The following is a 27103-nucleotide window of genomic DNA, read 5'->3' as shown; positions in this document are numbered from 1 at the left end:
AATGTAAATGAGAATTCCGAATTACACTTGCTTTGTCAACAATTGCACTGAAATATAATGAGGATCTTAGAATAGCGGATCATCGTAATATCGCTCATCATATACTTATCTATAATGAAATAATCGAGGTACTGAATTTTACATACTGCAAGCTATAAAAATGATTGGACGCATCACATATCTTCAGGCAAAATACTTTTAATATTGATATTGTTTTTGGCAATTTTATTTTTTATTTTTATACTTACATAATTACACAGTACTGTCATTTAAAAACATTAAATAATGAGATATTGTAGTATTTTCATATAATGATTTTTTAATTAATATCCACCTTAACAAAATAATCATAAAATTATCTGACTGTAAAGAAAAAAATAGGAGATAAAAAGAGAATGGGAAAAAAGAAACATTAAAAATAATTTTAATAATTAACATATTTTTTTCAATACGATAGTGAATAATAATATAACTCAATATACTCAAAGAGATATTGTTTTGTATCTACAATATTATTTATTAACACTTATTTAAGTTTTTTAAAATATTGGAATTGATTAAATTGTATAATTGCTTGACATTTATGCTGTGTCATATTTTAAAATGTCTGTTTACTTACGTGCTTGTACTAATAAAATTAAAACGATTGTAATGAATGAGCTGAATTGAAAGACATTAATTTCCTCTTTATAAACAATTTATCATTAGATAATTATGATTCATTAGATAATTATTGATTTATAAGATAATTATGATATTTACATACATATATACATTACATATGTTATCTTGAAGAAATTTGTAGTCAAATTAAAATAGTCTAAAGTCAATCTGACATTTGAATTAAACAGAATTTCAGATTTTAATTGAATTTGAACTTACTTATAAAAGCTATGATATCTGCATTAATAAAATAAATAGATAAATAAATAATTAAAATAATAAATACAACACTTTACTAAGAAGTGCATCTAAATAAAACATAAACAGTTATTTTCGCTTCACTCGCTATTCGAGTTGCTTTAACAAATTGAGGTTAATTATGAATGTCACTTCTCAAGTGTAAAAATTCAATTTCTAATAAATCGCAGACAATCAATGTGTGTGTGTGTGTGTGTGTCAATTTATTTGACCCATGTATTTATTATTTTGCATTTGATTATTGGGTGGTCTCGTTAATAATGCGAGACCAAGGAAATATATTACTTTGTTGAGTCTCAATAAGAAAAACTTCGAGAGATTCTTCAATAATCCTCCTTCTGCAGTCACTCCTTTGACTCGAGAAATAACGCAGGGGATACAGAAAACAAGAGATACAACGTTATGAAAAAGATCAGTGAAAAAAACAATCATCGATGGTTTTTCGATTTTTCTATGTCTTCATGTAGATTATATTTAGAAATTATATGGGAATATTTAAATGAGCGGAAGAGCAACTCCGAGGACAGCCTGGAATTTATCATATGTCACTCATCACAAGACAAATCGACAAAACAATCTTGGAGCAAGGAAAAATTCTTGAAAGATTCTGGAAAAATTTCAATGTGTGACTCTCAACAAAAAAGAGGATCGCATATCGTTGCCCACGTTCGCAGATGAGTACGGAATGATATTAGCGTTTCTAATTTATGCGTGTTGCATTAAGATAAAAAATAAATAAATAAAAATAAATAAATAAAAAAAAAAAAAAAGAATTTTAAATGAAATTTGTCATGCTTCTTATAATTTTTATTGTGTGTATATTCCTACTTTACGTTATATATTTCTGATGATAAAAAGTGTTTCTGTTGTTAAAAATCATTCTATTTCTACATTGATCATTTTATTTAACTAATCTATTTTACATATAATAAGATGCTTTATGTAAGTAAAATAATAAAACTTCTAATTATAAAGTTTAATATATTTATACTTTATAATTTAACATTTTATATACGTTAATTAATTATCTAGTATAATTAACTTAAAACTTTACATACAGAATGAAGGAAAAAACTTTATTGGTTGACGAAAATAGAGCAGCAGTTACTACTTAATTTGTTAATATATTAATAATTTCTTGTTACATATTAATCTAGCACAATAACATTATATTATTAATACAAACTTGATATATAATTTAATAATTTAGAGATAATAGAAGAAAGAATAAAATAGCTTAAAGAACTACCAGCATTGATCGTACTAGATAATATCGTACTGTCTGTATTGCCATGTTCCGAAGCTAGACAACAAGGTACGAGTCTGTTGATTCAAAGCGACAACTCGATTAGAAAATTGTTCCTGTAGTGTATATTCTTGTTTAGTATTTCTCTCCAATAGCAAGACTTTCTTGCTTTCTAGTCTTCGATTATTTCCTGAAATAAATATATATTTCCACTCTTTTTCACACACAGAAAATTTGACAAAAACACTTGATGACTTGAAAGAACAGACTATTTTAAGAAAAATGCCAAAATACAATTATAATTCCGTCAACTAAAAATCATTACAAGTACAGTATTGATACAATATTTATAAATTAATCGTATATTAAATTAATACCATGATTGAAATTATTTTTTCTTCTAGTGTACATAAATCTTAAATTATGCGTTGCATGAAAAATTTTTGTTTATAAAAGTTTTATCTTATGAAATATAAAATCAATTTTTTTATACAGAGTGAGTTTTATTTCGTGTGTCAATCTTTTTATCATGCGGGAGATTATCGACTGCATAATAAATTGATCGGTACATGAATGTCAATTTTTTTTATCGTCCGTATCGAAGGTCCGAATATAATGTGTACAATAATAATAATAATAATAATAATAATAATAATAATAATAATAATAATAAATACGTAGTTTTATTAATAATAATAATAATGAATCCATACTACATAAGTTCAGCTTTTAATTTGCTTTAATTTTATACATTATATTCAAGCCTTTGATACGGTCGATCCAAATAATTGACATTTATGTACCGATCAATTTATTATGCAGTCGATAATCTCCCGCATGATAAAAAGATTGATACACGAAATAAAACTCACCTTGTATTGTGACATCTCGACCAATAATTTTCTTCTTTTTACTGTATAAGTAATAAATTCCTTCTTTACCTTATTGAAATTTGTGAAGTTCCATCTAATATTACAAAAGAGCAAGATTGAAAAAAATATTATCTTTTGCTAGCATTAGCATTATAATTACATTTAGCCTTAATTATATTTTAATTAATTTTAATTATATTTCAATTAATTACTTTAAATAATTATTTTAGCCAAACTTATTAGAGTTATAGTATTAATTTTATACTTATATAAAAGAATTATAGGTTTATCCACGAATGATGCATTGTACAAAGGAGCGATTTTAAAACGCCTTTAAGATTCGGCGAGTATTTGATCTATTATGGAATGTAATCCATAATCATAGATAACAATCGTTACAGGTAGTCATTCTCTCGTTATAACATCATTTGTAAATTTTCGGTTAATTAAATATTCCATTTAAGCAATATCGGAATTAGGTCCCTAGCGAAAATGAATATTCGGAGCGTAAGTCGAATGTAAGGAAGTGTAATAGAAGCGTAAACAAAGCTCCTAAGAAGCGTAAATTTGCATTATCTATTCCCCCACCAAATCGTATTAAAGAGGACCAGCGTCTATCGGCATTGTCACGGAAGACCAGAAGTTTTTTCTCCGGCTTACAGTCAAGACGTACTCTGATTTTCACTGATTGTTCACTGCATTATTCACTGACTCAATTGTAAATGCTTATACACTTCTATTCTATACAATATACGTATAGTTATAATTGGTAAGAGATTTTCTACGAGATATTTTACTGAGAACCACTCTTTACCACCGAATTTTAAAACGCATTATCTATTGGAAAATTCACACTGCGGGATTTTTGAATTTTGAGCGATACTTCTGACAGATCTAGAAGGAAGGAAGGAAGAATATTAATTATCCTCCTAGTAAATAAGGGATAATTAAAAATTAGGTGAGTTAAGATTATTTTAATCTTTTTCTATTATATTATTATATTATTATAATTAAAATTAAATTCATTAATTTAATTTTCATTGCATTATTTAACATAGTTTTGTCATTATTTTTATTTTACTTGATATAATTATTTTGTACGATTCATTATTACTATGATTAATAATTATTACTTTGATTTATAATTATTGATTATCCTATTATTTGAGTTCATTATTACTAAAAAAAAACCTTATAAAGGTAAAAAAATATGCCAAGTACATAAAAAATCAAAAAATCTAAAAGTGATAAAAATAAAATATTTAAAAACCGATATGAGATCAATACTATGAGCCAAGTACAATAAATTATGTGATATTAATTCGTAATCTAAATGAATTAAAATTACTGTAATTCCTAAAATTTTTTATATGATGTATATAATTTAAAAAAGCTTTACACAAATTCTGAATCGCATAAATGACCTTCAGGTCGAAGTAAGATAACTTGGTGAAAACTTGGTGTGCCCCGTATTTAAATCATATAGTTTAAAATAGGAAAAAGCTAGATTTTAGATGGGTCCGATGGAAAATTTAAAATTACACTACGGACCGTGCACGTGCGTAGCTAAATTTCGAACTTATATATCTTGTCTCCTTTGTATTACCTGGAAATCATCATATAGAGATTAGGCAAAGTGAAATCTTTTTTTTTATAAGTTTTTTTTATTTTCTCTGCAAGTAAAGTTTGATTGTTGTAAGCTGGATTAAAAAGCTTCGCAGGTCGTTTCTGGTCCATAGGTTGACTGTTGCATATTCGTAATCTAAAGCTTATTTTATAAAAATTATAAATTGTACTTACTAAATGAAAGGATTAACAAATATATATTGTATATATGTATATTGTATAATCAATTTTTTTATTTTATTCAAGATATGTAAACGGGAAGGGGTGGGGACACATCAAGTTTTCATATCTTACTTCGACCTGAAGGTCATTTGTGCAATTTAGAATTTGTGTAAAGCTTTTTTAAATTATATACATCATATAAAAAATGCTTTAGGAATTAAAGTAATTTTAACTCATTTAATATCGATTACGAATTAATATCACATAATTTATTGTATTTGGCTAATAGTATTGTCATATCAGTTTTTAAATATTTTACTTTTATCACTCTTTTAGATGTTTTGATTTTTTTATGTACTTGGCGTATTTTTTTACTTTTATAAGATTTTTTTTAGAGAATCTCATTGCTTTTTGTAAAAATTTATATTAATTTATTATAAAGAAATTTCAATACAATTTTTATTGTAAGATAAATTTTGAGAAATATATTGTCATAATTTTAATTGAGATTTGATTCGCGTTTTAATACGTTGATCGATTCCAGCTATATTTCTTTAATCGATGTCATTCTTAATATTGCAAATTTTTTTACCCCCTCAACACTGTGATTATATGCGGTGATTGCTGCTCGGAGGCAATTGCATATCAGTCGACAGAGACAGATTTGCAAGCAGTTAGTGAAACGCCTGCATCCTGCTCACGATACCGTTCTTCGAATAGATTCGCCACATTGTTTATAAACTCCTCTTCCAAATTTTTCAGCAGTTTCTTTTCTCTCTCGGTTGTCACAAACAAAACGAACTGAGAGAATCTGTACGAAAATTATAGATAGAATTATATATCATCGTGGTTAAATCAGGTATTTATCTTTCCTTATTGTTTATAAAAATCCAAAAAATAATGTACTTAGATTAAAGTTAGTTAAATTTTTATATTACATTATTCAAGGAAAATCAGGTGAAAATTAATAACAGTTGATTCCTAGAGAGGTGATAGTTTTCTTTTTTGATTTTACTACACATTTTTGTATCTTGTTATAATATACATAATTCAATTCGCCATAATATTCCTCGATTCTTTGATGATTAATTTCTCAGCTAATCGCCAACACAATTTATGACATGGTTTCTAAAGGATAAACAAAACCACTTATTAATACATACATCATTCCTTATTCGCGGAAATTCTATTAAGTAGGAGAACAAGTTACCGCAAGCAACGTGATAATAAGTCCAATTAGAAGAAATCTATGTCAAACGATGTTTTCCAAAATGTTTTTAAAAAAAACATAGTTGTTTTAAGAAAAAATATGTAATTTGCAATTAACAATTACATTTTTTTTTTAAACAACTATGCGTTTTTCTTACACTAATCAATTCCACTCATTATTTTGTACATAAAAGTATTAAGGTGAGGTAATCGAAAAATGAATTTTACTAGATATTTTACTACATATTTTATGGTTTATGTAAAATTAAAAAAATTATTTCAAGCCTCATAATTCAATAAGTACTCAATGAAGAAATACTTTATTATAGAGTTTTGGATAGCACTCGAAATAAGCTACAAAAATATGTAATGAGAAAGAGTAGGTTCCATTTAAGAAATTGGAGATGACTTTCATGTAACTTTCAAATAACTCTGCAAGGTCAAACCAATGATACCGTCTTATAGCCCCCTTCAAGCCATACAACTTTTGTCTAACAATAAAACATTTTTTCTAAAGTGCATAGTTTATGAAATATTCGAACGTCCCGGAACTTTTGGCAGGCACTGTAGAAATGTATTACATGTATTTTACAAACACATATGCCTATATGTTGTGGATATACAGAGTCATACTACTACTTAAGTATCATGGCAAGCAAGAACGCGCAACAGGAAATCATTAATTTGACGTCGACATAATTAGAGAGTTGTACTGGCAAGATATTTACATGATGAGTCATCATCATGTAATATTAACCTTCGATTCGAAAAATCTCATACTGTGAAGCAGTATATTGCGCGTTAATCGCGGAATCAACACTGTTCGTAGAAGATAGCGTCGAGCTGATTTAATCCTTTGCATTTGATAGATCTACGCTTTTTAAAAAACTAGCAACTCGAAATGTTTCGATAAAAAAGTGATGAAATTTTTTACCGCCAACATAAAAATAAAACATATATAATAATATATAATAATATATAATAATAATATATAATAATATATAAAACATATATAATAAAACATATATAATAAATGAACAGATATGGAGAATTGTTGTAAAGAACTATTGTATTTTTCAAAAGTTCATGTATTTTTATATTATAGAAAACTTTATATCGAATATTCAATTATTTTAATCAATAATAGTTGAAACAATAAGAACAAGGCTTTACTACGAAGTGTACCTAAATCGAACATAAACAGTTAGTATCGCCTCTCACTCGCCACGCGAGTTGCTACATCAAATCAAGTGACGATTGATTGTGAAAGTCATTTCTCAAGTGCAAAAGATCAATATTCTATATCGATTCGTAATGTGTGTATGTCAATTTATTTGATCCGGATATCTTTTTAAGAATGCGAGTCCGAAGAAACATATTACTTTGTCGAGTCTCAGTAGAAAGAACTTCGAGTGAGCCTTCAGAAATCGTTTGACACGAGAAACAACGCGCAGGATACAGACTATAAAAACAAGAGATCCAACATTATGAGTAAGGTCAGTAAAAAAAACAATCATCGATGATCTTTCGATTGTTCTATGTCTTGACGTAAATTATATTTAGAAAGGATATCAGAATTTATGGAAGAGGACAATAAATCCGTCGACATTTAGCAGCTCCGAGGGCAGCTTGGAATCCGTCATATGTCACGCAGCACAAGACGACGAGTCGACGACGCAGAAACAACCTTGGAGCAAGGAGGAGATCGAAAAAGCAATATCAAGTCTTCCGAAAGGCGACATAGCTTTATCTCTGATTCCTACTCTTCATGGCGATGCTCTACAAAAGGTTCTGGAAGAATTTGAAGGTGTAACTCTCAACAAAAATGAGGATCACATATCGTTGCTGACGTCCGCAGATGAGTACGGAATGATATTAGCATTTCTAATTATGCGCGTTGCATTAAGATAAAATAAATAAATAAAAGTAAATAAATAAATAAAGATAAAAAAATTGAATTTTAAGTAGAATTTACTATACTCCTTACAATTTATTGTGTGTATATTCCTATTTTATGTTATATATTTCTGTTGATAAAAATTGTTTTTGTTGTTAAAAATCATTCCATTTCTACATTGATCATTTTATTTAACTAATCTATTTTACATATAATAAGATGCTTTATGTAAGTAAAATAATAAAATTTTTAATTATAAAATTTAATATTTTTATACTTTATAATTTAGCAGCTTATATGTTAATTAATTATCTAGTATAATTAATTTAAAACTTTACATGCAGAAATGAGGAAAACACTATATTGGTTGACGAAAATAGAGCAGCGGCTACCATGACTCCGGTACAACTACTTGCAGAATGGCCAGATACGTGTCTACTGATTTCTAGCTGGCTGGGTCATGTAGAATTAGTTAAGGCTTTGATAGAAAAAGGTGTGCCAGTTTCTACGAAAGACAACGATGGAAGGTTTATATCGCTTATAATATATAGACGTCTAAAAATTTATCACAAAAAATTGAAACCGAACTTTTGAAAACTATAATTCATTTATTATGATAGTAATAATTTATACTAGCTAGGAGTAAATCAGATACCTTAATTTATTAGTCAATTAAGCCTGTAATTATAATAAATCATTCGTAAAAGTTATACATTTCCACTATCTCCAGAACACTGCTACATCTGGCAGCATGTACAGCGTCTACGAAGATCGTGGAGGAGCTACTGAAACATGGTGCTGATCCATGTGAGTGGGATTTTGAGAAGAAATATACCCCGTTGCATTGTGCTGCCGCAGCTGGTTGCGTTGATACAGTTAAATGCTTGATCAAGTCAAAGGCAGATGTGGATGCCAGAAGAAGTCCACTTTATTACGCCGTGCTGAACAATGCTGTGGATTGCGTCGAAACTCTACTGCAAGCAGGTGCTGATGCTGATAATCCACAGGTGCTTTTTCATCACAACCACAATTTAAACATAAATTTAGTGGTGAAGTAATATTACAAACCAAAAATTGCTAGTGTAAAATTAAAAAGGCAAACTACTAATTATCTGATACAGCAAATTATGTAGAAACAATTAATTTCTTATTAAAGTAACGTATCTCTTCCAAATATATTTGAGATATCTTCAATGAATTCATTATGATTCGTTGATAGGTTTATACAAAGATGCCTTTGCATGTGGCGGTTACTTTGGGCAATGTTCATTGCATCAAGTTGCTGTTGGATCACAACGCGGATGTGACAATCAAGATGGGACCCACGAAATCGACGCCTTTACACTTGGCGGCAGATAAGGGAAACGTGGAATGCACTAAATTACTGTTGGATGCCGGCGCGAGGACCGATTCAAAGAACTCGAATGGTCAAACGGCGATGCACTTGGCAACGCTCGCCCAATCTGTAGAGACGATAAAGGAGTTGATTAAATTTGGCGCAAATGTGAACGCAGAAGATAAGGAAGGACGCACTCCTCTACATTTTGCGGTTTCAAGTGCCCGGAAAAGCAGCGAACTGGTCAAGACTTTAATAAAAGTTTGTAAATAAAAATTCCTTCAACTCACTGAATAGAATACCTTCTTTTAATTAAAGTAACAAAAAAATTAACTTTACATTTTAAATAAATTATTTTAATAAATTACTTTAACTAATTCTATTTATGTAATAAAAAAAATTTAAATAATGATTTTTATTCTAACAACAGAAGTAATAAAATTACTTTTTTTTAAAGGCAGATGCATCAGTTAATAAGGCGGACAAGGGCGGTTACACACCGCTGCACCTTGCGGCCTTAAACGAGAAATCGCAGACGGTGATGATGTTGTTGTCAAAAGGTGGCGACGTAACAGCGCGTGCCAAAGACGGCGTCACCGCTCTTAGCATCATCGTACGCCGTACTCCGGAGGTGTTATCGCAACTTGCGACGCGTCTCGATCGAGCAGTCACATTACTCGATCACGAGCATGGCGATATAGGCTGTGAACTGCTAGTGGATTTTCGACCATTAGTCCCATTGAGCAGTCGCAACGAAACGGACCTGATGCTCTGTCTGGTGGAGGTCGGTCAGGGTCACAGGCTAAAGCATCCATTATGCGAGAGTTTTCTCCATCTAAAATGGAAGCGTATTCGTAAGTTTTTCGTGCTCAATCTTCTGTTCCATTTAATCTTCGTCGCTTTCTTCACCGGCTTCGTCTGCGCGACATATTTATGGGACGAAAAACAGTTGAACAGAGCCCTCTTCCCGCCAGTATTAACTGTTACCTGCTTATTTGCGATTAAAGAGATCTTCCAAATTACTTATGGTATTTACTATTATACTAAACACTGGGAAAACTGGTTACAGTGGAGCGTAATAGTGGCATCCAGCATCATCTTGATTTATCCACCTCGTCCATGGCAATATCACGTTGCTGCCGTAGGTATTCTGCTGGCTTGGATCGAGCTGATGATTGTGATCGGTTATTTTCCCATGTTTGGTCTCTATGTACAAATGCTTACGCGAGTGTCCATCAATTTCTTCAAATTTCTCACAGCCTACTTTTGTCTCATAATTGGGTTTTCTCTTAGCTTTAATGTGCTGCACGGCAATTACAAGGCCTTCGCTGATCCTCTGCTCAGTATGCTTAAGATGATAGTTATGATGTCCGGTGAGTTGGAATTCGAGGACGTTTTCTTCGATAATAAACTTAAGTATCCTGGCACAGCGCATGTTATGATTCTTTGCTTCGTTATCCTGGTGACAGTGATACTAATGAATCTAATGGTTGGTCTGGCTGTGTCGGATATCCAGGAGATACGTAGAACAGCGGATCTCGAACGATTGGTGCGTCATGCCGAGATAATAGGTCGATTCGAAAATATGCTGTTTTCTAAGTTGATTGATGACACTCATGCGTGTAAAATAATACAAGCGTGCAGAAAGACCACACTATTTTTGCGTCCAGAACAGTGTTCGCAACAGTGTACTATACGTATTCGACCGAATGATCCGCGCGAAAAGTGTCTGCCACGAGAGCTCATTCAGTCGTTGTATCGTCTGGCCGGCGAGAAGAAAATGCGACGAGGAACTTTCCGCGGTGGCGTGTCACCACCTCAAAACCTCGTCGCGAAGGAATCGAAGTATGTGAGATTTAACAGGACGTACAGCAATGTCGGTAATCAACAGCAATTGGATGATCTCGTAGTCGAGTTAAAAGAATGTTCCTATGACATCAGTATCAGGGTTGGATAGCTTGACGAACAAGATAGAGAGTTTCGCACGACAGCAGATTTGACGATGCATTTGTAACATTACGTCGAAAAAATTGTATTCTTAACTTAAGAATATGCCACTTATCTTTAGAATATATAGTATACCACTAAAATAGGCGCCAAGAGGATTCTATTAAGTTGAAAGGAAGATCTTCTAAAGAGATATTTTTAATACACAGAGAAAAACATTTCTTTGGATTTAATAAATTTTGTTGAAGTCAAATAAATTTAATTATTGGTCTAAAAGTTTTTTCCTCCTAATTTCAAATAATCTATTTAATATTCTGAATCCCAACAAGGAATCCAGATTAAATAAATTATTTTAAATTCATCTTGAAATTAAGCTGATGAACAGTGATATCAAAGAGGACGCTGCTCACACGTAGGTTCTCTGTGTGCATGAATTTAAAATAATTTATTTAATCTGGATTCCTTGTTGGGATTCAGAATATTAAACAGATAATTTAAAATTAGGCGGAAAAATACTTTTAGACCAATAATTAAATTTATTTGACTTTAACAAAATTTATTAAATCCAAAGAGATATTTTTCTCTGTGTTAAGAAATATCTCTTTAGAAAAGTTTTCTCTTAACTTAAGAGGATCCTCTTGGCGCTTATTTTAGTGGTATATATTTTAAAGATAAGTGGCATATTCTTAAGTTAAGAATACAATTTTTTCGATGTGACTGCGTACAACATCAGATCATTTTCAACTATGTATGTCAATTCCTCAGAAGTTATCTTCGTTGAACGTTATCATGCGTCCCTACTAAAAAAATTATATCTAAATTTGATAGAATTTTTAATTTACTGTAAATATATAATAATAAGATCATAAAAATGGTTCTTAAATACAAAATACAATCAAAAAAATTGTGAGAACGAAAACCAATAGTAAGCGCTTCAATCTTTCCAATCATCTTCAACAAGTCAACTACATAAAAAAGATCATATAATAGAATTGTCATCAATACTTAAACTAATTCCAGAGGCAGAAAAGTGCACAAACATATTAGCCAAAATGTTTAGAAAACTCAGACTAGTTCTTGAATTGTATAGTATAAACAAAAATAGTAAATATTACTAAAAAAACATTCTATGATCCAGTTATTTTCTAATTATAACAAATTTAATGTAAAGATTTAGAGATATGTAAGACATATGTCGTATCTTTCCAATTGTTAATTTCTATATAATATTAACTTGTTGCGCTAACATATTAATAATTTCTTGTTACATAATATTTTAGCAATAACATTATTAATACAATTATTATTAATTATTATTAATACAAATTTGATATATAATAATTTAATAATTCAAAGATTGTAGGAGAAAAAATAAAATAGCTTAAAGAACTACCAGCATTGATCGTACTGGACAATATCGTACTGCCTGTGTTGCCATGTTCCGAAGCTAGACAACAAGTTACGAGTCTGTTGATTCAAAGCGACAACTCGATTGAAATATTGTTTCTGTGGTGTATATTCTTGTTTATTTCTCTCCAATAGCAAGACTTTCTTGCTTTCCAGTCTTCGATTATTTCCTGAAATAAATATATATGTATTTCCACTCTTTTTCACACACAGAAAATTTGACAAAAACACTTGATGACTTGAAGGAGCAGATATAATATTTTAAGAAAAATGCCTAAATACAATTACAATTCCGTCAACTAAAATCATTACAAGTACACGAATATGTTAATTGATACAATATTTATAAATTAATCCGTATATTAAATTAATACCATAAGTGAAATTATTTTTTCTTCTAGTGTACATAAATCTTAAATTATGTGTTGCATGAAAAATTTTTGTTTATAAAAGTTTTATTTTATATAAAATCATAATTTTTTTATACAGAGTGAGTTTTATTTCGTGTGTCAATCTTTTTATCTTGCGGGAGATTATCGACTGCATAATAAATTGATCCGTACATGAATGTCAATTTTTTTGATTGACCGTATCGAAAGTCCGAATATAATGTGTACAATAATAATAATAATAATACTAATAATAAATACGTAGTTTTATTAATAATAATAATGATGAATCCATACTACATAAGTTTAGCTTTTAATTTGCTTTAATTTTACACATTATATTTAAGACTTTGATACGGTCGATCCAAATAATAATTGACAATAATGAGACATTTATGTACTGATCAATTTATTATGCAGTCGATAATCTCCCGCATGATAAAAAGATTGTCGCACGAAATCAAGAGACATGGTAGTGTCTTGAAGTCGAGTCATCACTCAGACGCAAGACACACCGTGTATCTTTACGCGAATGGCTAAGTTGCGAGTAATGCATATTATCGGTTCTCAATAACCGTTGAATCAATCTGAACTCTTGAATTCTTATTAGGTTCAATCAATTGCTTGGATTCGATTTATATAAGGAAAGTGTCTATTTTTGCTCTATATGCTTTATAAGCAGAAATATAACGATACAAAGTCTCAATGTGAAACTTTTTGATTAAGAAACGTCACCGTCACCGTCGTGACTACATTTTTCACATATTTTTCTTGTACGATTCGCACATTTGACGAAAGAGGCGCTGTGTTGTCGTGACGATGAGAGATGTATAATTTTTTTATCATGCAAGAAATTACCGACTGTAATTAGAATGAATTGATCGGTACATAGTATACTTTCCAATTCACGCATGATGCGCATGAAGTGACAGAAAATGTATAGTTCATGTCACGCATATTATACATTTTCTGTCACTTTATGCGCATCATGTGTGAATCGGAAAGTACCCACAGATGTCAATTATTTGAATCGACCATGCATAACCAATGTAATACTTATCCAAATAATTTCTACCTATGTATCGATTAATTTATTGCAATTGCAATCACCCAGATAGCAAGCACACGTCATTTTGACGTTTCAAATTGGTCATTCACTGACTATTCTTGACGTCACAAATTGACGTTTTTATGACGTAAAAGTAACGCTCTAATGTCACAGATTCTTGACATCATGACATGTACCGCATTTTGACGTTTTTCTCTTAGCATAATAATATATTTAATAATGTTGTCGAATAAAGCACTCTCTAAAAATGAATCAGTGTATTATCACTGAAAAACAGTAAATAATCACTGATTACAGTAATTATAAGTACAGCGCTGTAAATCAGTGATATTTTATTGAAAGAATCAGTTAATAATTTTGACTATTTCAGTAATATCTCAATAATATTTCTTTCGTTATTGCCAGTAATATTAAACTACATTTCATCTCTCTATTTTATAAATATAATATAAATATAATATAATAAATATAAAAATATAATATAATAAATATAAATAGAATAAATATAAAAAAAAAATATATATATATATAAATAGTAATATATATATATATATATATATATATATACAATATATATAAATATAATATATATATATATATATATATAAATATATATAAATATATAAAAAATCTGATCGCGAAATAAGTCATGTTATATAAGAAATTTTAAAAGATTTTTTTTATGGGATCGATGTACTAACTAATGACATTCATAATAAAATAATCGTCACTTCATGACTGAAAAATGACGTCAAAATAATGTTATATCAAGAATTCAATATAAAGTCATGTAACAATGATCAGTCATTTTGACGACATATGACCAAAAATGACTAATTTGGAACGTCAAAATGACGTGTGCTTGCTACCTGGGCAGTAATCCCTCGCATAAAAAAAATTGGTACACGAAATAAAACTCATCTTATAAGCAGTCTCCTGCACTATCACATTATCTAGTAACATTAATAACAGATTTCTAAAGTTATTTAGAAACGATTTTTCTTCACTGAAAATGTCGAAGGTTTGTAACTAAATCTAAAATTAAAATTTTATTAAAGTGAACTTCACCTGGAATTAATTGAATAATGTAGCTTTGTTAATATTTTAACTTTACGAAGTTTGCAAAAAGTATATTAAGTAAAGAAGATCGTCATATTTTAATGAAATGACGGGGCTGGTGGCGGATTCTTTGCTTATTTATTTGGATATTTAACATATCCTCAAAAATTAACTTTAAAAAGTATAAAAAAATTAATCATGTGTCAGTATTAAATTGTAAAAAATTTTATGTTATTGTATAATATAAAACTGTTTTATGCACAAGACATAGTATTATTTAAACTACAAAAATGTTATATTAAAGAAAGTTAATGTGCAAAATAGTTATTTCTTAATTGTCTACAAAAATTAGTGATATCCTAAAAAAATTACCTTTTCAAAAAAAGGTAAAAAAAAGAAGTCGAGTCATCTCAGTAGTAAAACATTATTGTATAGAACTATTTTACAAAAAATTATTGTAATAAAAAATTGCTGTATTAAAAAAAATTGTGTAAAATAGTTGTCATAACTATCTACAAAAATTAATGATATATTTAAATACAAAATTACGTCAAGAATAAAAGAGTGCGATTTTATTTTATGTTTATCAACAATGTGTGCGTGTGCGTGTGCGTGCGTGTGCGTGCGTGTGCGTGTGTGTGTGTGTGTGCGTGCGCGCGCGCGCGCGCGTGTGTGTGTGTGTGTTAGATGTGATTGACTGCTGATAAATAATTAGACGAAAAAAAATTATGTTTATATTTTCGTTGAAAGTTATTACATCTTTGTCGTGAAAGTCAGAATCCCGATTTCTTCAACGCTGAACAATTGATTCATGTAGCTCGTAATTTAAAAAATTTTAATTATTAAAAAACTCGACGCTGCTGAATAATATACAAATAAATTTGGCAGCGTAGAGTTTTTTAATAATTAAAATTTTTTAAATTACGAGCTACATGAATCAACTGTTCATCGTTGAAGAAATCGGGATTCTGACTTTTACGACAAAGATGTAATAACTTTCGACGAAAATGTAAACATAATTTTTCTTCATCTAATTATTTATCAGCAGTGAATCACATCTAATACACACACACACACACACACACACACTGTTGATAAACATAAAATAAAATTGCACTCTTTTATTCTCGACGTAATTTTCTATTTAAATATATCATTAATTTTTGTAGATAATTATGACAACTATTTTACACAATTTTTTTTAATACAGCAATTTTTTATTAAAATAATTTTTTGTAAAATAGTTTTATACAATAATGTTTTACTACTGAGATAATTCGACTTCTTTTTTTTACCTTTTTTTGAAAAGGTAATTTTTTTAGGATTGAGATAACTGCCGTTCATGATATCCTCAGCGAAGATTTGCATCAGCAACGTCAAGTCGCTGAAACCCAGATTCACATTTTGACTGGAAGAATGGATGTTTTCGGTGTGCTGCCACATCCTCTAAAAATGAAAATATCAATGTTAAACAGAAAATAAAAAAATATTGAATTGTTACAATAATGATAATAAAATCTTTATAAAGAAATTTCAATACAATTTTCATTTTAAGATAAATTTTGAGAAATATGTTGTCATAATTTTCATTGAGATTAATCCAGAGATCCATTCAGTTATATTTCTTTAATCGAGATCACTCATATTGCAAATTTTCTTACTCTTTCAACACTGTGATTGTATGCGGTGATTACTGCTACGGAAGCAATTGCATATGGGTCTACAGAGACAGATTTGCAAGCAGTTAGTGAAACGCCTGCATGCTGCTCACGATATCGTTCTTCGGATAGTTTCGCCACATTGTTTATAAACTTCTCTTCCAAAATTTTTAGCTCTCTTCAGGTTTCTTCTCTCTCTCGGTTGTCATGAACGGATAGAATCTGTACGAGAATTATATAGATAGAATTATATATCCTCGTGGCTAAATCAGGTATTAATCTTTTTCATTGTATATAAAAATCCGAAAAATAAGGTACATAGATTCAAATTTTTTGAACTTTTATATTACATTATTCGAGGAAAATCAAATGAAAATTAATAGCAGTTGTTTCCTGAGAGATGACAGTTTTCTTTTTTGATTTTACTACACATTTTTGTATCTTGTTATAATATATATAATTCAATTCGCCATAAGATTTTTCCTCGATTCTTTGGTGATTAATTTCTGTGCAAATCGCCAACACAATTTATGACACAGTTTCTAAAGGATATACAAAACCACTTACCACTAATACATACATCATTCCTTATTCGCGGAAATTCTATTAAGTAGGGGAATAAGTTACCGCAAGTAACGTGATAATAAGTCCAATTAAAAGAAACCTCTGTCAAGCAACGATGTTCTTCGTAGGCTGAAATTGATTGAGGAATATTATAATTTCTCAAGAAATTCAAACATCAACGAGCAACTCTTAAAGATAATATTACCTCGGAGAGTTTGACAGTTGCAACAATCGTGCTGCCAGTTTGGATAGGACATATACATCGTTTTTCGCACAATTGAATTTTACTAACGGCATACACCTAAAACAAATAGGTATGTTCTTTTTTTATTTTATTATGACATCAATGTTAAATTATATCTTAAAATTACCAACCCCGTCCTGAGATGATAATTATCGGGTTAACGCCAAAATGATACATGTTGTGAAGAACGAGTTTAACGATTTATAATAAACGTTACAAAAATAAAAGTCAGATCTGATCCAGAATTCAAAATTTCAACACAAATGCCAGAGATGGTATGCATCCAATAGTAAACATAATATCATTCTATTTATACACAAACTATCTAAGTAGCAAGCACATTTTATTTTGACATTTTAAATTGATCATTCACTGACTATTCTTGACGTGACGAGTTGACATTTTTATGACGTAAAAGTAACGGTCTAATGTCACAGATTATTGACATCATAACATGAATCACATTTTGACGTCATAAAATGTACCATTTTGAAATCTTTTTCTTAACATAATAATGTATTTAATAACGTTTTCGAATAAAGAAGATTAACCGATTCGAGAGCATCATTGAACAATTATAGCCATTCTATTCTTTAAAAGAATCTTAGATCAATTAAACTGCTTTATTCAAAAACGCTGGTAAAACGACTAAAAGTGATCAGTTTGGAGATGTCAAAATGATGTGTGCTGGATATTATTGCTAAAGATTACATTTTGATACAATGTTTCATTAGAATATACATCTCAGGTAGCAAAAATAATCATTTTAATGCTAAATTACATGAAAATGACATCAAAATTACTACATTTTCTACTTGAAAATTTATATTTATATAAAAATTATTAAAAAATATTTAATGTTACTAATATTTTATTATTAATATCACTAAAATAAGAAAACAATTATCTTCTTCAGATTTATAATTTTTCTATGACAAAAATCATGTAACTGTTATGCAGAAAATAAATCTTTCGAAATGTATAAAACATTATAATAATTAAAGATATATGTATATATTTAGTACTAAAATATAAATAATATAAAATTAGCATTTCTTAATCAGATTGCCTCTTTCTTTAACTTTCCTCCCAACTTGAAGTGAAAATAAATCAACCGTTTTCGTTGTATAAACGAGTTTCTAAAATATATTTTTTAGTGTCTTTCAATTAATTAAAAAGATTCTTAAAAAGATACACACGCTGGTATGATTGTTTCGAATGATATCATTAATAATAAGATAATCATTCTTAGCAAGAATTCTATAGGAAAAGTATTTGTACTGACGAAGATTTTTTTTCTTTTTTATCTTCGTCGTTGGAAGAATAGGAAAGAAATACGAGAGATTTATGGAAGTTATATAAATGTATTACATGTATTTTACAAACACATATGCCTATATGTTGTGGATAAACAGAGTCAGTACTATTACTTAAGTATCATGATAACCAAGAGCGCGCAACAGGAAGTCGATTTAACATCGAGATAATTATAGAGTTGTACAGACAAGATATTTGCATGATGAATCATCATCACGTAATATTAACCTTTGAAAAATCTTATATCGTGAAGCAGTATATTGCGTGTTAATCGTGGAAACAACACTGTTGCTAAAAAATAGCGTCGAGCTGATTCAATCCTTTGCATTTGATAGTTTTTTCGCTTTTTAAAAAACTAGCAACTCAAAATGTTTTGATGAAAAAGTGATGAAATTTTTTACCACCAACATAAAAATAAACAATATATAAATTAACAGATATGGAGAATTATTGTAGAGAACTATTGCATGTTTCAAAAATTCATGTATTTTTACATTATAGAAAATTTTATATCGAATATTCAATTACTATAATCAACAATAGTTGAAACAATAAGTACAAGGATTTACTACAAAGTGTACCTAAATCGAACATAAACAGTTAGTGTCGCCTCGCACTCGCCATTCGAGTTGCCTCTTCAAATCAAGTGACGATTGATTGTGAAAGTCGTTTCTCAAGTGCAAAAAATCAATATTCTATATCAATTCTCAATGTGACTATAATGTGTGTATGTCATTTTATTTAATCCGGATATCTTTTTAAGAATGCGAGTCCAAAGAAACATATTACTTTGCCGAGTCTCAGTAGGAAGAACTTCGAGTGAGGCAATCATTTGATACGAGAAAGAACGCTTAGGATACAGACTGTAAAAACAAAAGATCCAACATTATGAGTAAGGTCAGTGAAAGAAACAATCATTGATGGTCTTTCGATTGTTCTATATCTTGACGTAAATTATATTTAGAAAGGATATCAGAATATATGGAGGAGGCGGACAACAAATCCGCAGACATCTAGCAGCTCCGAGGGCAGCTTGGAATCCGTCATATGTCACGCAGCACAAGACGAGTCGACGACGCAGAAACAACCTTGGAGCAAGGAGGAGATCGAAAAAGCATTATCAAGTCTTCCGAGAGGCGACATAGCTTTATCTCTGATTCCTACTCTTCATGGTGATGCTCTACAAAAGGTTCTGGAAGAATTTCAATGTGTGACTCTTAACAAAAATGAGGATAGCAAGCATAGCATATCGTTGCCCACGTGTGCAGATGAGTACGGAATGATATTAGCATTTCTAATTATGCGCGTTGCATTAAGATAGAATAAATAAATAAAAATAAATAAATAAATGAAGACAAAAAATTAGAATTTTAAATAGAATTTGTCATGCTTCTTATAATTTACTGTGTGTATATTCCTATTTTATGTTATATATTTCTGTTGATAAAAATTGGTTTCGTTGTTAAAAATCATTCTAATTCTACATTGATCATTTTATTTAACTAATCTATTTTACATATAATAAGATGCTTTATGTAAGTAAAATAATAAAATTTTTAATTATAAAATTTAATATTTTTATACTTTATAATTTAGCATTTTATATGTTAATTAATTATCTAGTATAATTAACTTAAAACTTTACATGCAGAAATGAGGAAAACGCTATATTGGTTGACGAAAATAGAGCAGCGGCTACCATGACTCCGGTACAACTACTTGCAGAATGGCCGGATACGTGTCTACTGATTTCTAGCTGGCTGGGTCATGTAGAATTAGTTAAGGCTTTGATAGAAAAAGGTGTGCCAGTTTCTACGAAAGACAATGATGGAAGGTTTATATCACTTATAATATATAGACGTCTAAAAATTTATCACAAAAAATTGAAACCGAACTTTTGAAAACCATAATTCATTTATTATGATAGTAATAATTTATACTAGCTAGGAGTGAATTATCAGATTTATTAGTCAATAAACCTGTAATTATAATAAATCATTAGTAAAAGTTATACATTTCCACTATCTCCAGGACACTGCTACATCTGGCAGCATGTACCGCGTCTACGAAGATCGTGGAGGAGCTACTGAAACATGGTGCTGATCCATGTGAGTGGGATTTCGAGAAGAAATATGCCCCGTTGCATTGTGCTGCCGCAGCTGGTTGCGTTGATACAGTTAAATGCTTGATCAAGTCAAAGGCAGATGTGGATGCCAGAAGAAGTCCACTTTATTACGCCGTGCTGAACAATGCTGTGGATTGCGTCGAAACTCTACTACAAGCAGGTGCTTGTCCTGATAATCCACAGGTGCTTCTTCATCACAACCGCAATTTAAACATAAATTTATTGGAGAAGTAATATTATAAACCAAAAATTACTAGTGTAAAATTAAAAAGGCAAACTACTAATTATCTGTTACAGCGAATTATGTAGAAATAGATAAAGAAATTTTAGGCTCTGTTATGTATTAAAACAACCTTTCATCCACGAGAATCTCACACTTAAAGGATTATTCGAGAAAAGAGCTATTAAGAGCCAACGCGGATGGTAGTGCGTGAAATTTTTAAAAGATTAGTAATTCGCGAAAATTAAAACGCGTTTGAAAAATTATTGACATATGTCTATATTTTATTATACTTGGTGCATAAACCAAGATATAGCTATTCTCAATTCGAGAACACACTATGAAACTCCTCTTTTCCCCCCTGAAGAGACGTTTTCGCGAATTATTAATCTTTTAGAAATTTCACGCACTACCATCCGCGTTGGCTCTTAATAGCTCTTTTCTCGAATAATCCTTTAGGTGTAAGATTCTCGTGGATGAATTATGTAGAAACAATTAATTTCTTACTAAAATAACGTATCTCTTCCAGATATATTTGAGATGTCTTCAATGAATTAATTATGATTCGTTGATAGGTTTATACAAAGATGCCTTTGCATGCGGCGGTTACTTTGGGCAATGTTCATTGCATCAAGTTGTTGTTGGATCACAACGCGGATGTGACAGTCAAAATGGGACCCACGAAATCGACGCCTCTACACTTGGCAGCGGATAAGGGTAATGTGGAATGCATTAAATTACTGTTGGACGCCGGCGCGAGGACCGATTCAAAGAACTCGAATGGTCAAACGGCGATGCACTTGGCAACGCTCGCCCAATCTGTAGATACGATAAAGGAGTTGATTAGATTTGACGCAAATGTGAACGCAGAGGATAAGGAAGGACGCACTCCTCTACATTTTGCGGTTTTAAGTGTCCGGAAAAGCAGCGAACTGGTCAAGACTTTAATAAAAGTTTGTAAATGAAAATTCCTTTAACTCACTGAATAGAATACCTTCTTTTAATTAAAATAATAAAAAAATTAACCTCACATTTTAAATAAATTTTTTTAATAAATTACGTTAACTAATTCTATTTATGTAATAAAAAAATTTAAATAATGGTTTTTATTCTAACAACAGAATTAATAAAATTCTTTTTTTTTAAAGGCAGGTGCATCAGTTAATAAAGCGGACAAGTGCGGTTACACGCCGCTGCATCTTGCAGCATTGAACGAGAAATCGCGGACGGTGATGATGTTGTTGTCAAAAGGTGGCGATGTAACAGCGCGTGCCAAAGACGGCGTCACCGCTCTTAGCATCATCGTACGCCGTACTCCGGAGGTGTTATCGCAACTTGCGACACGTCTCGATCAAGCAGTCACATTACTCGATCACGAGCATGGCGATATAGGCTGTGAACTGCGAGTGGATTTTCGACCATTAGTCCCATTGAGCAGTCGCAACGAAACGGATTTGATGCTCTGTCTAGTGGAGGTCGGTCAAGGTCACAGGCTAAAGCATCCATTATGCGAGAGTTTTCTCCATCTAAAATGGAAGCGTATTCGCAAGTTTTTCGTGCTCAATCTTCTGTTCCATTTAGTCTTCGTCGCTTTCTTCACCGGTTTCGTCTGCGCGACATATTTGTGGAACGAAAACCCGCTGAGCAGTGTCCTTTTCTCGCCAGTATTAACTGTTACCTGCTTATTTGCGATTAAAGAGATCTTCCAAATTACCTATGGTATTTACTATTATACTAAACACTGGGAAAACTGGTTACAGTGGAGCGTGATAGTGGCATCCAGCATCATCTTAATTCCTCCATTTCAATATCCATGGCAATATCACGTTGCTGCCGTAGGTATTCTGCTGGCCTGGATCGAGCTGATGATTGTGATCGGTTATTTCCCCATGTTTGGCCTCTATGTACAAATGTTTACGCGAGTGTCCATCAATTTCTTCAAATTTCTCACAGCCTACTTTTGTCTCATAATTGGCTTCTCTCTTAGCTTTAATGTGCTGCACGGCAGTTACAAGTCCTTCACTGATCCGTTGCTCAGTATGCTTAAGATGATAATTATGATGTCCGGTGAGCTGGAATTCGAGGACGTTTTCCTCAATGAGCCACTTAAGTATCCTGGCACGACGCATGTTATGATTCTTTGCTTCGTTATCCTGGTAACAGTGATACTAATGAATCTAATGGTTGGTCTGGCTGTGTCGGATATCCAGGAGATACGTAGAACAGCGGATCTCGAACGATTGGTGCGTCATGCCGAGATAATAGGTCGTTTCGAAAATATGCTGTTTTCTAAGTTGATTGATTACACTCATGCGTGTAAAATAATACAAGCGTGCAGAAAGACTACTCTATTGTTGCGTTCACCGCAACAGTGTGCTATACGTATTCGGCCGAATGATCCGCGCGAAAAGCGTCTGCCACGAGAGCTCATTCAGTCATTGTATCGTCTGGCCGGCGAGCAGAAAATGCGACGAAGAACTTCCCGCGATGGCGCGCCTAAGCCACCACCCCAAATCCTCGTCGCGAATGAATCGAATTATGTGAGACTCCACAGAACGTACAGCAATGACGGTAATCAACAGCAACTGGACGAACTCGTGGCTGAGCTAAAGGAATATTCCCATGACATCAGTATCAGGTTGGATAGCTTGACGAACAAGATTGAGAGTTTCGCCCGACAACAGATTTGACGATGCATTTGTAACATTATTAATATTGCCTAATGTTTTATATGGTTGAACAATTGAACTGCTTTAAAAAAGCGAAACCGAGACTCGGATGGTCTATCGAAACAGAATCTGAAATTCAAAGTAGGAACGCAAAGATGTGATATACTCAAGTAACTACACTGAGAAAAATCGTTTGATTGTATCAACAAGATGTATATGATTGAAGGCATATTGGTCAAACAAGAATTTCTAGTTATCATGATAAGACTCGATCTTTTATAACTAGAGCGTTTAATAGATTTTACTATAAGAATTTGGTTAATATTTTCTGGTTGGATCTATAAAATTTCTTGTTACATTAATTTCTTTGCTTGCCGTTAGGCGACAAGCCATTGTTAACTTAACTCGTATTCAATATTTGCCATGACATGAATATAAAGAACTAGTATTAACATTAAATTCAAAGTATATTTTTTTTCTCTTACGAGCAGTAGTGTTAGAAAGAGGACGCTAGCTCTCTGATTATGTGTGTTTGAGCTGCATGCTCTTCTTGCATCACTATTTATCAGTTTAATTTCTAACAAACTGAATTTAAAATAATTTATTCAATAATCTGGATTGAATTTATCGAATAATCTTGTTGCAACAACAAGATAAGGAAACTAGCGTCTCTGAGCTATAGCGGATGGTAATGTCGCCTAAAGAGGGTTTTATAGAGTTCTCAAAAATGAGAATCTATATATCTTGGTAAATGCACCAAGTAAAATATATGCATATGCCTTGTTCTCGTTTAAATTTTCGATATATTATCACGTAGACTCGTGTGGCAAACACTGTATATTAGTGAGATAACTGCCGTTCATGACATCCTCAGCGAAGATTTGCATCAGCACCATCAAGTCGCTGAAATCCAGATTCACATTTTGACCGGAAGAATGGATGTTTCCGGTGTGCTCCCACGTTCATAAAAATGAAAATATCAATGTTAAACAGAAAATAAAAAAATATTGAATTGTTACAGTGATAATAATAAAATAATAATAAAATCTTTATAAAGAAATTTCAATACAATTTTCATTTTAAGATGAATTTTGAGAAATATGTTGTTATAATTTTCATTGAGAGTTGATCTCTTTAATTTCTCGTTTTAATACATGATTCATTCAGCTATATTTCTTTAATCGAGGTCACTTTTAATATTGCAAATTTTCTTATCCCTTCAACACTGTGATTGTATGCGGTGATTGCTGCTACGAAGGCAATTGCATCTACAGAGACAGAGTTGCAAACAATTAGTGAAATGCATCCTGCACGATACTGTTCTTCGAATAGATTCGCCACATTGTTTATAAACTCCTCTTCCAAAATTTTCAGCAGTTTCTTCTCTCTCTCGGTTGTCACGAACAAAACGAACTAATAGAATCTGTATGAGAATTATATAGATAAAATTATATATCATCGTGGCTAAATCAGATATTAATCTTTTTCATTGTTTATAAAAATCCAAAAAATAAGGTACTTTGATTCAAATTTTTTGAACTTTTATATTACATTATTCGAGGAAAATCAGATGAAAATTAATAGCAGTTGTTTCCTGAGAGATGACAGTTTTCTTTTTTGATTTTACTACACATTTTTGTATTTTGTTATAATATACATAATTCAATTCGCCATAAGATTCCTCGATTCTTTGGTGATTAATTTCTCAGCGAATTAATTTCTCACCAACACAATTTATGACATAGTTTCTAAAGGATACACAAAACCACTTACCACTAATACATACATCATTCCTTGTTCGCGGAAATTCTATTAAGTAGGGGAATAAGTTACCGCAAGCAACGTGATAATAAGTCCGATTAGAAGAAACCTCTGCCAAGCGGCGATGTTCTCCGTAGGCTGAAGTTGATTGATGAATATTATAATTTCTCAAGAAATTCAAATATCAACGAGCAACTCTTAAAAATAATATTACCTTGGAGAGTTTGACAGTTGCAACAATCGTGCTGCCAGTTTGGATAGGACATATACATCGTTTTTTGCACAATCGAGTTACTAACGACATGCATAAACATGCATATACTTTCCAGTAGCAAGACTTTCTTGCTTTCTATTCTTCGATTATTTCATGAAATAAATATATTTCCATTCGTTTTCACACACAGAAAGTTTAACCAAAACACTTAATGACTTGAAAAAGCAGACTATTTTAAGAAAAATGTCTAAATACAATTACAATTTCGTCAACTAAAAATCATTACAAGTATCCCAGATAGCATAGAACATTCTATGGACGTTTATTTTATGTCCATTTTTCATCTGCACGTCCATGGACATGAAATTAACGTTTATCATACATCCAGACATCTGTTAGCGGCCTATATTTGAACGTCCACAAGATGCTCAACCTTGGATGTCAAAGTTAAGGCGCCCGTTTGTCACAACTTCGAACATTCAAAATAATACACAAAAAAGGACCTAAAAATGGACGTCATTTTCAGTGCCCTACTCTTCCAAATTATTGTTGAAATAAACATCAAAAATTAATAAACTCAGAAAAAAGTTTATATTTAATTATGTATAATCGTGTAGATATAATTATGTATGGATTTTGACCTAATTTAATCATATATGGAAAATTATTCTTCATTATACGTAAATAAATCGCATTGTGCATCTTTTATAACATATAAAACATAAATTTTTTGGCCCAACAAAATTAAATAATAAAATAAAATGATATAATTTATCTATTTCATATAAAACTTTACTTAAAATTCATGTAAAAATGTTATTTATATTTATACTTGCTTATTGCACTCTACATTTTAAATAGGTAATAAACCGTGAAATATTCATTTTTTGATTATTTGATCTTAATACTTTTATGTACAAATTAATGAGAGGAATCAATTGTGAAGAAAACACATAGTTATTTTTATAAAACACTATGTAATTATCGAGGTCTGTTTTTCTTAAAATGAGACACCCGATATATATTGTTGTGTCCACAAAACGATATATCGAACGCGCACAACACAATCGATCGGCAAACGCTACTCACGCGACATTCGCGCATTCATAAATAATAACACGAATGTTTAAGAAACTCGAACACAGAAACTTTAATAAATCACAATGATAACACAGGCCTGCAAGATTTATT

At 31.0% G+C, this 27103-nt stretch overlaps 2 protein-coding genes across 4 annotated transcripts; both read left to right on the top strand.

Moving 5' to 3' along the window:
• The first annotated feature begins 5412 nt into the window (after positions 1 to 5412).
• Positions 5413 to 11345, top strand: LOC105253536 (transient receptor potential channel pyrexia-like). 3 transcript variants are annotated; one of them, XM_025408545.1, is made up of 7 exons: positions 5413 to 5686; positions 7393 to 7532; positions 7600 to 7898; positions 8278 to 8460; positions 8664 to 8940; positions 9153 to 9530; positions 9727 to 11345. In XM_025408545.1, exons 2-7 carry the CDS (start codon positions 7524 to 7526, stop codon positions 11224 to 11226), a joined length of 2646 nt encoding a protein of 881 aa, XP_025264330.1. In that variant the 5' UTR covers positions 5413 to 5686; positions 7393 to 7523; the 3' UTR covers positions 11227 to 11345. The 3 variants fall into 3 exon arrangements, with proteins under 3 accessions (XP_025264330.1, XP_025264329.1, XP_025264331.1); XM_025408544.1 differs by lacking the exon at positions 5413 to 5686 and having other exon boundaries at positions 7134 to 7532; XM_025408546.1 differs by lacking the exon at positions 5413 to 5686 and having other exon boundaries at positions 7135 to 7532; positions 7653 to 7898.
• A 7533-nt stretch (positions 11346 to 18878) lies between these two features.
• On the top strand, positions 18879 to 24181 carry LOC105255687 (transient receptor potential channel pyrexia). The gene is given in 7 exon segments (XM_025408543.1): positions 18879 to 19820; positions 19888 to 20195; positions 20575 to 20757; positions 20955 to 21231; positions 21844 to 22221; positions 22417 to 23947; positions 23950 to 24181. Coding segments are annotated over 7 exon segments (2709 nt in total). The 5' UTR covers positions 18879 to 19811; the 3' UTR covers positions 23973 to 24181.
• Positions 24182 to 27103: the final 2922 nt, after the last annotated feature.

The sequence above is a fragment of the Camponotus floridanus genome, unplaced genomic scaffold (genome assembly GCF_003227725.1).
Source record: "Camponotus floridanus strain SB8 unplaced genomic scaffold, Cflo_v7.5 scaffold213, whole genome shotgun sequence".
NCBI classification, from domain to species: Eukaryota; Metazoa; Arthropoda; class Insecta; order Hymenoptera; family Formicidae; genus Camponotus; species Camponotus floridanus.
The sequence above is the reverse complement of the archived record's forward strand: the minus strand, read 5'-3'. Positions and strand labels throughout refer to the sequence as shown.